General features: G+C 35.1%; 1 protein-coding gene across 1 annotated transcript; it reads left to right on the top strand.

The window, feature by feature from the left end:
* Window positions 1–4833: 4833 nt before the first annotated feature.
* Window positions 4834–17676, top strand: LOC128991555 (RNA polymerase II-associated factor 1 homolog). Its single transcript, XM_054414543.1, has 11 exons — window positions 4834–4999; window positions 6694–6786; window positions 8119–8307; window positions 10382–10517; window positions 11019–11162; window positions 11452–11555; window positions 12532–12774; window positions 13502–13704; window positions 14630–14992; window positions 16459–16591; window positions 17541–17676. Exons 1-11 carry the CDS (start codon window positions 4929–4931, stop codon window positions 17635–17637), a joined length of 1776 nt encoding a protein of 591 aa, XP_054270518.1. The 5' UTR covers window positions 4834–4928; the 3' UTR covers window positions 17638–17676.
* The last annotated feature ends 135 nt before the right edge of the window (window positions 17677–17811 follow it).

Below are 17811 nucleotides of genomic sequence, written 5' to 3'. Positions count from 1 at the left end.
ATTAAGATACTAGCTACGGAAAATGATACTAGTTATCACTAGATACTAGTTCCAAGTTGTTGCTATTACACAAAATTTCACAACACATTAAACATATTATTTTGCCTCTTTCTAAAGGCTTGTTCAAAGAATAAGAGTAGAGTTTTTATGAGATTTTCTATGTTCATCTGAACAATTATTCCCTTGAAGGGTGAAAAATCAAGACTAATGTGTTGTGAACTTAAGCGTTTATGTGTTGTATATCAACAGCCTGAAACCCTTGTTTAAGTTGAGTGTATTGATTATATTCCTTTTGATGAATTTCCAAGGGAAAAGCTATCGCCATAGCTCTCATGGTAAGACTGGAACTTAAGTTAATTACTTTGTTGTTATGATGTCCACAAAGTTCAAAACACATAATCCTTTCACTTTAGTGAGAAATCAACTGGTTTAGGTGGAATTAGGTACAATAAAACTAAATACAAGTTTAGGCTCCACTTGCCGTAGATTGCCGCGCTGCAAATTGTAGCGGGTCAGTTGAAGAAATGGGAAGACTGCGATCAAACGAAGGTGGCTCCACTAGCGACAGTCTGCAGCGCGCTACATTTAACCGCGCGCCGTAGAATGTAGCGTCGCGCGGGAATGGAACTCGGACCATTTTCGCGCTACATTTTGCAGCCAACAGGTGGCTCCACTAGCTGTAGATTGTAGTGCCGCGCCAAGTGTCAGTGTACGCACAGCCGACCGGCATATTATATAGGCACAAGACACACGCTACAATCGGTATCGACTTTTTAGTGTCATTAGTTTGTGATTTTTGTGGATTGAATTGTAATCAATGGAGCCTGAACTGGACTGTGAAATTATTATATTAGAAGTGGAGAAACACCCCGTTGTATACAACAAATCTGAAGAGAATTACAAAATAGGAATGCTAGGATTGACGCAGTATTTCAGTAATCAGTAATCAGCGTCAGCTACTGCCATCAGCACCATGGAAAAATAATGTTTGTAATTAAAATAATTACTGCCACTGTACTCCGGTTTCACAACACGTATGTGTTTCCCATCTATAGCCCCGAGACAGTTGGGGAAATTAGTTTTCTTTTCAAATTTATCTGCTGTATTAATCCAATCTTCTTCACTCGGAGTCTTCATGTATTCAGCTTGAAGTGTGTCCCAAAGTGCTGGGCACGTTTCTTGTATTATAGTGCGGATAGTTTTTCTACCCAGACGATATTGGAAATGAAGCGACCACATGGAGCATCCAGTCGCTAGGTACCTAAAATAAAAACAGTTTTCAGACCGATTTGTAATTTAACCCTTTTTTCGGTTGCAGGTAGAGAGATACAGAAAAATGGAAAGCGTTGAACGACGCATATTTTAGATCGTTGCCTTTCCTCTACTCCAATTTCTTCTCTTAGTTTGGTTTCATTCTTCTTCAAACGTGTTGATACACCCAGACAGCACACTTTATCCCAGGGACATCCCATAGTAGTCCCATATGTCCTGAGAATGTCTCGGGATATGTGCGCTATCCTCAGGATATCCCGCAAAATCCCGGGACGAGTACGAAATCCACAGGATATCCTACAATATACCGTAATGTCCCGGGATTTGTAAGTCAACCTCAGGATATCCTGTAAAGTCCCGGGATATGTACGAATGCCTTAGGATATCCCAGAATGTCCCATGACATCCCGGAACATGTAAAAAATCCACTGGATATCCTGTAATGTCCCGTAATGTCCCGGTAACAAACTGAAGAAAAAAATACTACCACTGATGAAATATCTAAATTTAAATGTTCAACAAGGCCAATATATAATAATTTGTTTTTTTTTCACTAGTGCTTTCAGAAACTTGGTTTCCATCTTCAGGCTGTGTTTACACTAGTACAGAAAGTAAATATTTACTTAATAAATTAATTTTAAACAAAGTTAAAACAGATGATTTAAAGGATATTGGAAAAATAAAAAATAATATTAGAAAAATTAATCTTTTGAATTTTGGATATGTTACAGTGTTGTCTTGATGTAATTATTTTCAGTAATTCCGAATTTATAATTGGGCCGTCTTCATTATTTAACAAATAATTTTGGTCTGTTTTTTTTTTTCTAAAAATAAGATTCCCACGCATTAAGATGTTGAGGTTTTATAATTTATTTTAAAAGTTTAAGGTTTCCCAGATTGAAAATATGTCTTTTTAATACTATGGCTAGCAAGGGTTGACTTTACTTTACTGACATATTACTACCACTGAGTTCAGGAAAACTAGAGTTCTATCATAGTTGTGTGAAATGTGAATTTAATTCTAACTTTAAATTAATAAACAACAAAAAACTAATTTTAATCATATAACAATCAATTATTACAGTGCTAATCTAATGGTGATTAAATAATCTATATTCAAATACCAGTATCCGCTCCAACTACCAGAAAAACAATTCAACTACTTGAGGCCTAAACAGATTAACAGAATCATATATAGCCTATACTGTAGTATCAAAAATATGTTAAGTATTGCGACCATTGCAACTGTCGGCTACTCTTTAACCACTTGAAAACACCCATAATCAACAAGCGCAGATAGCTCAGGAGGTAAGGTAAGAGGCTCACAAGGCGAAGGTACCAGGTTCGAAACCCGTCTGGGCCAAAAACTTTTTTTTCGTTTTTTTCTTCAAAATTTGTGTTTATTAACTATTTAATCAATTTACTAAACTTATAATTAAGCTTTTCATACTAAATCTATATTATTTTGTGTTTTTTATGTTCAGGCCCAGACCACACTTTATCCCAGGGACATCCCATAGTAGTCCCATATGTCCTGAGAATGTCCTGAGGACTACCCTGGGATGACCTCGGATGTCCCACGGATATGCGTGTGAGCTTATCCGTAGGACATCCCCGGGCGGGGACATTACGCATTCCTGTGGATATCCTGTGATATCCCAAGTTGACCATAGGACCACTATGGGATATCTTGCATATCCTGTCGCAATATCCGTGGGATGTCCTGAGGAGAAAGTGTGCTGTCTGGGCAGTTTCTACTAAGTAATCAAAAGAGTTTTGGGACATTCGATAGTATTCAAAAAACTTGTCTGAATACTTTTGTAGTTTAGTATGCAGTGTGGAAGGACTTTCTGTTGCTTAATATGGGATGGATCCACCATTTCCTCTGTTGTGATCGGCGTCGTCTTGCTAAAAGTACACTGATAACTACACTACAAATGTTAATTTGCGGCATAATCCAGGGCCACGTCTACCGCGGCGCTATACTAAACCGCTAGTGGAGCCACGGTGCATGTGAGAGGACGCTGCAGATTGTAGTTCGTACTCTGCTGCTAGTGGAGCCACCAACTGTAGCGTGTAGCGCGCTACAATTTGCAGCGCGACAATTTACGGCAAGTGGAGCCCCGGCCTTAATTCATTCAAACGAGTATGAACAATGAAGTTACAAACCATTGTGGCCAGACAATTGGAAAAAAGTTTTATGGAGTTAAATTAATTTTGTTTCAATTTTTTTAACAACAACATTTTGACTTATCTCTAAGAATTACAATTTCTTCTAAACCATTAAATAATCACATACTATAGACTATATCACATACTATGGATGTTTTATCTATGTTATAGACTATTAATTGGTTCTAGTCTGTGGAATAATAAGCGTAGGCTATGCTTATGATGGTTGGTTATGGGAGCGTTCCAAAAACATACAATTAAAAAAATGTTTATGCTATTCTTATGAAGGATAAGTACCTAGGCAAACGAACTGTTATACAGTAGTTTGCTAATTTTTGGATACTTATATTAACATTATTTTTACTGAGCATCTCCATTCATACTTGGCTTAAAATTCCTACATTCGAATGGTCACCATTTCAAAGTAAAGTTAAGTGTTAAAAATGAACTAAACTGAACTTTATTACGCTCCTTGTATCAGCAAACCTAAGTAGGTACTCATCAAAACTATTGATATTGCGAGTCCCATGCCTCACTTTAAGTTTAAGTTTCCTAAAATGTTACACTCGCTTAGCTTAGTCAAGAGGTGTTAGGTTAATGAGACATAAGACTGCTTAAGGGTGTTACTCAACGTGTAATGAACAAAAATTTAAATTTAGAAAAACAACAAAAGTAACAAAGTGTTACAACAGCAAAAGAAAACTTAGAAAAGGCAAAAATCAACAATAATAAGATAAATAAATTTACAAGAAAAGAAAATCAATTGAAAATGTAAAAGAATTAGTTACTGACAAATTACATGACTTGTATGTTTGACAAAACTTTAGTTATATATTTTATTCTTTTTACATACTGTTAATTGTCCCAGAAGCACACGCACCGATACACGCACTCCCAAACTCCCGATCTTCTTTCTCCGGTGGCCCGTGGTGATCTCCTCGATGTTTTCCTTCAGATCCTCCAGCTCCAAGAGTCTTGACCCCTCCATCTTCTTCATTAGCCCTTCTCATTGGCTGATTACCGATAGGGTGTGTGGCTTATAGGTTAACGGTGTTTCTTGGAAGTCAGCCCTACCGGTCATCGCCTAGCTCACATCAGCTGGGAAAGGAATTTGTAAATCGATGCTCATGCTACTGTTCAACTCTGTTCACACCAACTGGTCGACTAAGTGTAATGTGAACAGAGTGTCTGCATAGATGAGCACCGTGGGTACGGGGTTAATTCCCTTTCTTACAATATTTAATGGACGATAGTAATGGTCATATATATGTATAAATATAACAAGTTTTCATACAACAACGCAGCTGTATGGTTTAAGCTAAAGCCAGCCGTTGTTGACGAAGGTGATTGAAGGAAGAGAAGGCTGAAGAAAAGAACAAGAAATGAGAACTTTTAGTTGTAGCCTTCATGGAGATTGTTTATATTTTTATTAAGTTAAAGAATGAAAGATTTTAACGTGTAAAGTGACATTTATTCAATTCAACATGCCTCCAACAATCCAAACCAACGTGAATGCAGATCGCGATAAAAGACCTCCGAGGACAGGAGAAAAAAGGTAAGTTAGGCCTAGAGTAAACTTAACTTTTTTTTAAATAGGCTTAGGCCTAACCTAAAAACTATGAAGCGTACAATAATTAAATAAATAGGTATCTGTAATCCCTATCTTTGCCATTATTATGTTAGGTTTTCAGTTTTTCAGCTATAACTAAATTTTTACATGCTGTCCAAGTGTTTGTGACATGTAACAGAGTCGTTTTGGCAACTGCTCATAAAGAGGCCAATCCTAACTTAGGTGCTAGGCCTATAGCCCTATAGTCCAAAGAATCAACACAACAGTCATGTAGGCCCAATCTATTACACGAGAAGGTATAAGATTCAACTTTCCTGTTTTTCTGATAGAGGCTACTGTCATAGTTGGATCTGATCAAATTTATGATCTTTAGGAATGCACACATTAGCTCCTCTGGGGAGTGTAAAATAGACAAGGCCTTGGCCTATAAGTTTCTCCAAATTCCTTTTTTATGTCAGAAAAGGCATGTTAGGATTGTAGGATTGTTATGTTAATTCATGACTGCATTAAGTTAAGTCCTTTGAAGGTAAGTTAGGTTAGATTAGGCCTAGGTAAACTTAAGGTAGGGGCCTAAAGTTTGAACCGAGTTGTTAGTTTATGTTATCTCCAGACTTTTTTTGTAAATGGCCTGGAGAGACATAAACAACTCGGTTCATTGTAATTTAATCTTTACCTTCCTAATCCAACCTAACTTCAAAACACATAAGTTAACTTAATACAGCCCCGAATCAACATGAAGAACGACCTCCCATCCTAACATGCCTAAATAAGGACTTAGATGTAGCCCAAGTGTCCAGCAAGCCAATTTATATCCCCGTAATGAGACAAAATTTTCTAACAGGTAACATTAAGTAATTGACTAATAAATCACTTTAGAAGATCAGCTGGAAATATTTATTTGCGTAAAAAATTATGACATTAGGATTCAGGAGGTAATAAAAACTTAAAAATAATATAATCAAGATAAAAAATTTGCGCGAAGGTACGGGTACCATAGCCAAACTGCCTTAAGTACCGATGAGCCCAAGGTGGAGTAGTTCGGGCCTCTGACGCTACTCTGCAATAGCGTTGTTAAGGTAATGATAACCTCCTTTGAGTGGCTACTCTAGTACGTGTAGGCCTATACATAGGCCTACTCAATGGTAAAAGCCAGTTAGGCCTAGGCACTTCTATTGTAGTCAATAAGTCCTATTGTAGGCCTACCAAAATTAATCAATTAATCATCCATTAATTAAATTAGTTGTAGCTTATTGTTGCAATCTTGTCAAAATACTTTGAGATAGGTATCAATAGTATAAAATCATAATTTAGCCTAGACAAAATTATTGTAACTACTGTATCATTTACTAAACAGCTGTTTGTTTGAATTACCTTAGCAAAATCGACAATAAGTTGGAAGTAGTTTTGAGAGGTTAGGCCTACTTACTTTTAAATGAAAAGTATCTTAGCTTTCTAACTCAGTTTTTAGAATAATGTTACAATAAAATATAGTTGGTCACACGGACAAAAAGTGTCTTTTTAACCTTCACTCATTTTCCAACAAGAGTCTTGGTTGTGAAACTTGAGCTCAGGTCCAAAAGAGTCACTTTAACACCCTCGTGATGAAACATATATTACCTTGACCTATTATATTTTACCAGATTATATAAATTTGTAAGTGTGTGATTCTGTTTATCCAGGTCTGAGTTAGTGTCTCGAGTGAAATACTGCAACACTCTACCTGACATACCTTTCGATCCAAAGTTTATTACATATCCATTTGAGTCAAGAAGGTAAGAATTTTTATGGAAATTAGAGATTGACTAGGCCTTCTGTAGGCTAATTATTATTATTATTCTTTTATTTGAGATGGGGACGCCACCTAGGTGCCTGTTTTAACCCAAATGTGAGTGAAGGATGAGTGCAGAATGTTGTGAGATTATCTGTGTAGCTTTGTTACTGACAGAGATCAGCTGTTCCCTCAGTCAGGAAAATGAATACAAACCCTTTAAGAAGCGCAATGCCGTTGTAAAAAATTCAGTGTTGAAATATTTGATTTTTTCAACGACTATCGCGAGCGTGCGGCCAAGTCAGCTGACTGAGTGACAAAGAATCTGCTTAGAAAGAGTGAGAGAGTAGCTCGTTTCGGCGGCAAAATTCCAGTCTGACTATTCTCCAGAATCTCCAAATCATTTCGCTTCTTAAAGGGTTTGTATTCATTGGTCAGGATAATTGATATAAAGCCCAATGATTAGGAACAGCTAGGTCCAGTTTTAAACCATCAAAATGCTACTGAATTTTCTTAGGATCGAACCGGTAACTTTTTGATTATTTGGCGAGCACTAAGTTATAACCACTCAGCTACCCAGCCAGTTAGGGTTGGTATTTTTTATGGAATCCTTTTATTAGAATAAATGGAGTTATTTAACTCAATGATCCTAATAGGTTTTTATTTTATATAGGCTATGCAATGTCACGTTGATATTAGTAGCAGCCTGAAGTTGGTATTAAATCTGTTGTCACTCTTAGCGAATATTTCATACAGGGAATAAGCTATTACCGTAGGTCTAACAATAAGACCTGGACCCGAGAACAATTAATTTGAGCAAAAATGATTCAATTTTAATTAAATTTTGCACAAACATGTAAACCTATGTTTAGTTGAACCCGTTCGCAAACCAGCATGATTAAGCTAACTTAAGGGAAAGAGAATTTATGGGGTAAAAATTGGTTTTCCCACTAATGTTGGTTTTTAAAATAATGTTGTTTGAATAAAGAATAAATCTAAAGTTAATTTTTTTGATTTTTGAACACATTATAAATAACTAAGTGCCCTTTTAAAATTAATTTCATTTGACAACTTATAAATTTCAACTTTGTTCAGTTTTATGGATAGCTGATGGGCATGTATCAAATTTATATGATGCTGCAAATTCAAGGTTGTATCTTGTTTAAGACAAAACAACTGAGGGGTTTAGACCCTTTTTTTAATTTAAAAGCATTTTCTGATACTTTAATTGAAAATACTAGTCAAATACTAGTCACCAAAAAATCTGTGCCATATACCTAGGTCAAACTATTTTCTGAAAGGTTATCTTCATATACGTAACCACCTACCATTGCAGGTTCATAGAGTACAATCCTACTTCATTAGAACGAAACTACAAATATGAAGTCCTAACAGAACATGATCTTGGAGTCACAATAGACCTGATAAATAAAGACCTTTACACTCCTGATTTCGGACAAACTTTGGATCCAGCTGATGAAAAACTTTTGGAGGAAGACATCCTGACTCAGACAGATTCAAAAAGGTATGTAGGCTAACTAAAAAAACTGTTCAAGTTTATGTTATGGTTCAATCAAACCTTATTTTAGCTGTGACTTCTAGATAATGAACCTGTGAAATAAACCTTTTAGATTTGTCATTCTTTTGAATACACTGAAAACAATATCAAAGTTGATTACTGTCTAGTGCATATTTAAATTGCATTTTCATGTTTACTGTTATTTTTTTGTTATTTCACCATTTTAGGATTAAGTAAACTCTTTCTTATTCTCTAATATTGTTTTAAAATCTTGGAAAAATCATCTCCATACCTCCTGTTGAAACAGACAATCTAAACCTGATTCATTTGACCTAGTGGAGACCTATTTCGTGCCTGCTTCAGTTAACTGGTTTTGTTATACCTAAAGTACAAAACTACATGTTTATTGTACATTTTTTTTTTAAGAAAAAGGACTTGGATTAGAAATACAGTAAGGAAGAAGGAATGGTTACACAACTAACTTACCTGAGAAAAGAAAAGAGTTCCAGGTACTTTAAAGCACAAACAAATAAAGGTACAACACAATAAACTTGATATATCCTCCTTACAATTCTCCAGAAGAAAGAAGTTAAATGTCAGTTACGAAACTGGAGTTAAAGTTAAATTAAGGAACAAGACATTGAATAGCAAACATCAAATTTAATAACTACTACCTACATTATTATGTGTTTATAATATAGGCAATTTATTTGTTTCTTTTAACCTTTTTTCTCAGCACGTGTCATTGCAGGAAAAATCTACGCATACTGTTAGAAAGATATTTTCCATTAGATGTGCAGTCTATCCCTTTATATATTAGGGCCTAAAATGGACTGAAAAATAATCACAAAAAATGAATTTAAAAGTTATGAAAAATTTAACATTGGCCTTATGGGTTGCCATGCTGGTGACGAAATCCGCGACGTAGGAAGTGGTGAAGGAAGTAGTAAAGGTGAGCGGTACGGAATATGGGAACTGTTTATGACGATTAGATTAAGGTATCTACAATTCTAAAATAGTATAAGGAAGGAGGGCAAACAGGTCTACGACATAGGGAGTGGTGAAGGAAGTAGTAAGGGTGAGCAGTCCGGAGTGTGGGAATTGTTAATAACGATTAGATCAAGTTATCTACAATCCTAAAATGCTATGGGAAGGGAGGAAAACAGGTCTGAGACGTAGTAAGTGGTGAAGGAAGTAGTCAAGGCGAGCAGTCCGGAGTGTGGGAACTGTTTATGAGGATTAGATTAAGGTATCTGCAATCTTAAAATGTAATGGGAAGGGAGGGAAACAGGTCCGCGACATAGGAAGAGGTGAATGAAGTAGTAAAGGCGAGCAGTGTTGAGTCTGGGAACTGGAAACCAATTGTAACAGTTAGATTTATGTATCTGAAATTGAAATACTGAAACGCTATGAGAAGGGATGGAAACATGTCCAAGACATAGGAAATGGTGAAAGAAGTAGTAAATGCTTTTTAGCAGTGCGGAGTGAGGGAAATGTTTGTGGCAATTAGATTAATGTATTTAAAATATTAAAATGCTATGGAAAGAGATGACAACAGGTCCACGACGTAGGAAGTAGTAAAGTTTAGCATCGCAGAGTGTGGGAACCGTTTGTGGTAGTTAGATTAATATATCTGTAATACTTAAATGCTATGAGAAGGGAAGGAAACAGGTCCATGACGTAGGAAATGGTGAAGAAAGTAGTAAAGGCTGGCATCGCAGAGTGGGGGAATGATTTTCCCCGAGCAAAGCTCGGTCCCCAGGTACTAGCAATGAAATATGTAAGCTACTGAAAATTAAAACAAATGGAAGAAATTTCAATCACATATTTTATTCACAGCATAAGGTAAAAATAGAGAAGTCTGTACATTAAATATTTTTGGTAGAGTTTTCGACCACTGGAGGACCTCTAGTATACATTATTATTTAGCCAACTGGAAATAAAGATACTTTCAAATAGTCTCCAGCTCATCGGTGAGGATTACATCTGCATGGAGATTTTTTAAAGATTTATTGCTAAAGTTAATTAAGTATTTTGAGGGTTAAAGGATGAACTAATAATGTTTTATGTTGATGTTTAGGTCACGGCATCACGGAAGAAGTGTATCATGGTTGAGGAGAACAGAGTACATTTCTACCGAACAAACAAGATTCCAGCCTCAGACTATGGATAAAGTTGAGGCCAAAGTTGGCTACAGTATTAAAAAGAACCTCAAGGTAAGAACAGATCTAAATTTCCAATGACATTTTTTACTATCAAATAGGGAAATATTTAAGTGTGACTGAATGTTTCAACTGAAGTTAAATTTAACCATTTCATTTAAGCTCCTGTTAAACTTTTGCAACAGCAAGCTGTAGTTGTACTGTTACATCAATGTAAATTCTGTCTTGAACTATAGGATGAAATGAGAATGTTTACCTATGTCGTAGTGTCGTTTACTTTTATTGAATGTTTTTAGTGAACTTATTCACCTCTCCCTATTTGTGGCCAGTGTTGGTGTCAAAAGCGTTTATTCTATCAGTATACAATAACACCTCAATCTGTCTAGTTAACAGTTGCTTTTACCTTGGTAGAATACTTTATTATTTCTTCTTTTAAACTAATAATTAAGATGAAGAACGTTCTAGTCAATATTTTGAATGTAAAAAAAAGGTTGTATTCAAAATCCTGTTTTTAGTTGGATTCAAATGCTAATCATAAAAACCCTTTGCTTTCAGGATGAAACATTATTTTTGGACCGCGAGAGTCAAATCAAGGCCATTGAGAAAACGTTTGTGGACGCTAAACAGCCCATTGATAAGCACTACAGCAAACCGAATGTTACCCCAGTTGAAATTCTGCCTATCTTCCCCGACTTCAAGGTAATTTATGGTACTTTATTCTTTATTTGCCAAAACAGTAACCCGTACTACTTTAGGTAGGCCTACCGTAATTCAACCTCACCTAGTCAGTGTTCAGTAGCCTACCTATATGTATGTAATAAAGAGGACAGGTTTGTAGTTTAATGAAATAATGAGTTTATTCCTTCAAAACAAATAACTACAAAATAACACATTTTCTTGGAACTACATTGCCACATTTGGATTCACGGTTTGCTTTAACTAGGCCTATTTAAAAACTGATGAATGATGTTATGTTGGTCAATTTCAGTTGTGGAAGTATCCGTGTGCACAAGTCATCTTCGATTCTGACCCAGCGCCTGTGGGTCGACCAGTGCCGGCGCAGATTGAAGAAATGTCTCAGGCTATGATCAGGTTTGATCTCAAATTTTTCTTGTTAAGAACTACTGTAGTTTACTATTGACATATTCTTTATTCAGGATAATTTTTGTCTTTGAATTGAATTTACTTCATATGACCTAATCTAAAAATTCAACTAATTTTTTATAAGGATATAGTTATTTGGATTAGGCCTATAGATGCATTTTATGATTTCAAAAGATAATAATCGAAGAAATTAATATTGCTCCTGCAAGATAATCTATGAATGTTCCATGTCTTTATCAAATCAAAATGCCTTTATTCTTTCAATTTCTTTTCAAGAAAGGGTTTTAAAGTCTTTTTGTATTTTATGTTCAATAGTATAGTATTCTAGAATATATATTGTGTGTCATATCCTTGTTTAGTTTGCTGAATACAGTAATGTTAGTTGGTGAAGAGGGACGAAGGTTGAGAACTGGGAAACCACTTAACGGTTATCTTGTATTATCAATTTCTTTACCAAAACTTCAAATATCAAACAAATATGAAGCAAGCACAAAATAAGGTGACAAACAACAATACAGTGGACATTTTTCATCACAATTACAAAACAAGTTTTCTCAACGTTTCAGGCTCTAGCGTTTAGAGTCCTCAGATAAAAAAGTTCATAAAACATAACTGAATGAATACACGAGCCCAACCAAAACTGGGCAATCACAAATGAAAACCACACAGAGAACTTATAGTAGTCAATTCAAGAAACAAAAAATCGTGAAAGAAATCAACAATTAGTATAAACAGAGAGCAAGGGAACACATTGGCCTTTTCTGTACAATACGGTGGCTCAAAAAGAAATTCCAGATCCCAAAATGTGGAAACCTGTTTATACTAGTAATGAAAAATGTCCACAATAATTTCATAAATAAAACAATCTCACCTTCACCAAAAATCTTCACCAAAAAAGGTGTGTCAAACATTACTTTCACACCGGTTAAAACTCACCCGACTAACATGCAATACTTTAACACAGGGGTGTGATGGACGAGAGTGGAGAGCAGTTTGTCGCGTACTTCCTACCAACAGAAACAACCCTGGAGAAGCGAAGACACGACTTTACGCAGAATATCGAGTACACAGAGGACGAGGAGTATGAGTACAAGATGGCGCGTGAGTACAATTGGAACGTCAAGAGCAAGGCTAGCAAGGGCTACGAGGAGAACTACTACTTGGTCATGCGACCAGATGGAGTCTACTACAACGAGCTTGAGACAAGGTTAGTGTACAATTTTGATTTAGTTGTAACTCAGTTTTCCCGTAGTTGGTTTTTATTGGCTGGTCACAATTGTGTAAGAAATGCTCAGAATATTTGCTCCTGCTTTGTTTTGACTAAATATTTTATATAAGTATTGTTTTTATCACAGATAAAGTCGTTAACTATCCTTAATTTGATTTCTAATTAGGACAAACATTACTGTCTCGTCTCCATTTAAAGCAATGGATTGAAAAATATACGTTGGTTGTGGCAAAATATATTATTAAATAAATATATGTATTTGACCGTATGCATTTTGGAATTGTTTTTTTATACATTACTGATTCACTCTTGGATTGAAAAATATATTATTGGTTATGGGAAAAGATATTATTAAATAAATATATTTATTTGACCCTATGTATTTTGGAATTGTTTTTGTATACATTACTGATTCACTCATAGTTTACATTATTACTTTTTTCTCAAGATTAAACTCTAGCATGCCTCGGATTATTCCCTCAGTTACTTTAAACACAAAACCATTCTAAAAATTTTTGTTAGAAAAATGCAATTTAAAATTACTAAGTTTCATTATTATTTACATGATTCGTTTCACTAAATTGCTTCAACTGCTGTGTTCAAAGTTTGAAATTTGCATCTTAAACTCCATGTTTTTTATGCTAAATCTGTTGTGTCAGATCCATACAGTAGTCTACATTTTAAATGATTTGTTTAATTTTGATAGAGTGCGACTGAGCAAGCGTCGGCAGAAGGCAGGTCAGCAGGTGAACAACACACGGCTTGTGGTCACTCACCGAACACTCAACGCCACAGAATTCAAAATGCAACGTTATCGGGAGAAGGTACTCGAGCCTCCCAATGAGGAGGAAGAGGAAGAAGAAGAAGAGGAGGAGGAAGAAGCACCTCAAGAGAGGGCAAACAAATCAGGCGAGTAAATAAGTGAAATATTGTAACAGTATGAACCAATTTCTACGGTCAACTTTGTTAAGATTTCTATAAAACTTTATATTTTACTCATTTTAAATTAAGTTCAGTCATTTAGTAGATGCAAATTGTGTAACCTAAACCAGCCGGTCAGATGAGTAAAAAATAATAGCCTAACTAAGAAGGATAAACTTGCTACTATAACTATAAAATATACTCGAAGAAAAAGTTATACAGTACTCATCTACTCAGTCTCAGGTCCCCGTTTTCATTGCATCAAAGACGTTAGGAGTAGCAGAGAGACACGAGAAGTTGATCAACTGTGTGATATGTATAGCCCAGAAATAATCAGCCTAAAACCTGGCACAGTCGAGCACAGATAGAGGCACTAAAAGGGTATTTCATGGTTCATGATCAATGGAGGGAGGGTTGGATAACATGTAGGTCTGATATTCTAAGATCGGATAGTCGAGACTCAATTGTATTGAAATATGAACATTCTAACTTTAATGCCGAGATACTTGAAAAGATTTCCTTACCAATTCCTTTAGTTACTCTAAAGTATTCAGCTTGTATTTTGTGTTGTTCATTTCTCTTATTGTAACTATTTTGTTTGTATCCACTATATTGTAAGATAATTGAAACCCCAAAAACTAGGTTTTAAAAATAAATTCATAATGATAAATAGAAGTGAAATAGCCTAGATAAATAATTTAATTTCATTTTTATTTTAAAAGCTGTAAACATACACACACAAATGGTTTAATGTATGTAATGTGTCTATGAAGAGGAAAGTGTTATTAAACTTATGTTATTAATACCGAGTAACCATTTACAACATTATTTAGGCCTAGATAAGTTATAAATTAATTCAAACCTTCAAAAGGAAACAAAAACAGCACAACTAAGGGACCATTTTTTTCCCTAGATGACGATGAAAAGGCCTCTTCCGAGAAAGAAGACAAGGACCGCAGTGGTAATGAGAAAGATGACAGCGAGAAAGAGGACGGCAAAGAAGACAAGGGCGGGGAAAGTGACAAAGAAAAAGAAGACAGAGATAGTGATAAGGGGGGAGAGAGTGATAAAGAAAAAGGAGACAGTGACAAGGACGAAAGTGACAATGAAAAGCGAGACAGTGACAACAGACAAGAAAGTGGTGACGAGCAGCAAAGTGACGGTGAGAAAAGAAGTGTCGGAGGAAGACAAGACAGTGACCAAGAACAAGAAGAAGGATCCCCTAAAAAGAAGCGTGACAACAGCGATGATGCTAGAAGTAACAACAGTTCATCAGGTACAGTAAACAAACCAACTGCTAGTTTAGATAGAATTTTTAGTTTAAATTTAAGTAAAAAATTACAGCCAAAATCTTTAATTTAATTTTTTGGTATTCAAAAGTTAAGTTGTTCTTGAAGACGTGAAAAGGTTTTTTTTAATTTGAATTTTTTGAAGTTTGGTTTCAATCTATAGTTCAGCTAGAAATGATTTTTTGCTTCATCTTGTCCTTTTGTAAAAAAACATTAAAACTTAAAACCTAGTCTATTATAACATAAAATAGTCCAAATAATTAAATTATTAATGATAATTTAATAACTGGGAATTACAGATAAAAGGGTACCAGTATGTTGTTAAATGTACCAAACCTACATTTGAACTCAAATGACGCCCCAACATTGTTAGCACAGCTTGTTCATGGTCTATTGTTTGTAGGTATTTGCTTTGCCTTCTAAATTGAATCATTACAAATAATAATTCTTCTAGTTATTTAAATGAAGTAAAAATAAACTTTATGACAATAATATAAATTAAATACTGTAAACAATTTTTATATTGACTACAAAATAACATTTGCTTATCTATGAGGACCTGTTAAAAAACAATAATTGAAGAGTAAAATATTATTTTACAGCCAAAATCTTTAATTTAATTTTTTGGCATTCAAAAGTTAAGTTGTTCTTGAAGACGTGAAAGGTTTTTTTAATTTGAATTTTTTGAAGTTTGGTTTCAATCTATAGTTCAGCTAGAAATGATTTTTTGCTTCATCTTGTCCTTTTGTAAAAAAACAGTAAAACTTAAAACCTAGTCTATTATAACATAAAATAGTCCAAATAATTAAATTATTAATGATAATTTAATAACTGAGAATTACAGATAAAAGGGTACCAGTATGTTGTTAAATGTACCAAACCTACATTTGAACTCAAATGACGCCCCAACATTGTTAGCACAGCTTGTTCATGGTCTATTGTTTGTAGGTATTTGCTTTGCCTTCTAAATTGAATCATTTCAAATAATCTTCTGGTTATTTAAATGAAGTAAAAATAAACTTTATGACAATAATATAAACAAAATTCTGTAAACAATTTTTATATTTACAAAAACAAAAAAATATTCTACTTCTTCCTGGAGGGATGGAGTATCAAGTAAATTGTGTTGGGAACTTTTTGTGTGCTAAAATTAACTTTTAATACTGAATTAGACATCTGCATGGAACAGATTTAGTCAATTTTTACTTCACATAGATGAGTTGAAACAAATACCTTTTTCCTTAATGTATTCCTAACCCAGGGTTTTCCCTCCAAACCTGTAACCATTTAAACTCAATCAACATCCATTTCAACCACTCATCCACAGTCGATGTAGGATTGCCTTATATTGGATGTTACCTATATCACCTGGTTCACCAGCTAACACTGGATTTATGAAATATTTTTTCGATAATAAAGTAACATTTAATTTACAATTCCTGTGATCCCCTAGACTCTGGCAGCGGCAGTGAAGGTGAAGGTGGCGAGGCTGACAACAAGACTGCTGCGGGAGATAGAGCTTCACACACCTCAGGGTCACGTAGCTCCTCTCCTAGATCACGCAGCCAGTCACGGTCTCCTCAGAGGTAAGCAACCTTCACTTGCTTACAACTTCACCTCGGTTGGTGAATACCAAATTGACATAAGTGGCCGCCATTTTGAAACGGGTTGAGATAATTGAGTTCTGTTTTGACCAAAATATTGAAAGTAACACCTTTCTAAAAATGTACAAGTAGGTTGACATAAGGAAATTTTGAGATTCGAACCTGTGACCTTCATTTTTGGAACACCCTCTATTTGGATCATGTTCTAGTATTTTAAATGGATTCTTCATATGTGATTTAGGGGGAATAATTTTATTTCGTGTTTCTAGATGAAAACGTACTCCTACGTGTATGTGTACGGGTGGTCTGCCTCACTCTGTATGGATCAACTGTAGCAATATTGGTTGAACGAAACAAAGGAATGCCACTCACAGTGTCCCACTGTATTTATTTTTATATTCCCCGGAAGTTTTTTTGTTACTGCCTTAGTGCATGTGTTTTTATGTGACATAAAAAATATTATATTTTACAATAGTTGTATTTTCATTTTCAGTTTAGTTAATAACTTGGCGTATTCTGCAGAAAACAGCGCACTGTGTCGATATCTTCAATCGGTTTACTTTTATTCAGTTACTTAATAGAACTTAAACTTGAGAATGGAATGTCTAGTCAAAGCTATAAGTCACGTGATCAAGCCAGCTGATAAGGCAGTAGAGGTAGCTAGTGTCGAACCAACAACGTCTGGCTCATTTACTGAGACCCAGTGTCAGGTCAAATCAAATGGATATTATCTCTAGAAGGAGACTAATACTACCCCTTCTTTATCTCAAGATTAAACAATTTGAATTTAAACAGGTGATTGTCACCAGTCTAGTTACTTCTTAACGATTAATTTAGGTTGGACACAGTGTATTCTCCGTAACCAATAATTAAGGATTAAATGTTTTGAAGTGTTAAAGAAGAAGAATAAAACTGTGGTTTTTATTTACAGGTCGAGGTCAGGCTCCCCACCCCGCAAGTCCCAATCCCGGAGCCGTTCTGCCTCTCCCAGCGGCAGCGGCAGTGACTCTGCTAGTGATAGCGAATAATACAACTTGTTCTTTTAATAATAATAACTACATCAATAACGTCTTTCCTTATACCCCCTGTAATTGGCATTTGTATACAATATGCATTTATACAGTAGAACAATCGGAACTTTTATTTTTTAAACTTTTGCTTTTCCTCAGACATTACATTTGGAAAGTTAAGCACACTATAGT

This window comes from Macrosteles quadrilineatus, unplaced genomic scaffold (genome assembly GCF_028750875.1).
Source record: "Macrosteles quadrilineatus isolate MER2022 unplaced genomic scaffold, UCM_ALF_1.0 Scaffold_4__1_contigs__length_99947679, whole genome shotgun sequence".
Classification (NCBI taxonomy): domain Eukaryota; kingdom Metazoa; phylum Arthropoda; class Insecta; order Hemiptera; family Cicadellidae; genus Macrosteles; species Macrosteles quadrilineatus.
Note: the sequence above shows the minus strand (reverse complement) of the source record. Positions and strands in the feature narration are given on the sequence as shown.

Bases quoted from the DNA above. Each gene is read 5' to 3' on its own strand.
- LOC128991555 (XM_054414543.1), top strand. From the start codon at position 4,929: ATGCCTCCAACAATCCAAACCAACGTGAATGCAGATCGCGATAAAAGA. The intron at 11,163-11,451 runs GTAATTTATGGT...GGTCAATTTCAG, and splicing joins CTATCTTCCCCGACTTCAAG to TTGTGGAAGTATCCGTGTGC. The intron at 16,592-17,540 runs GTAAGCAACCTT...TTTTATTTACAG, and splicing joins CAGTCACGGTCTCCTCAGAG to GTCGAGGTCAGGCTCCCCAC.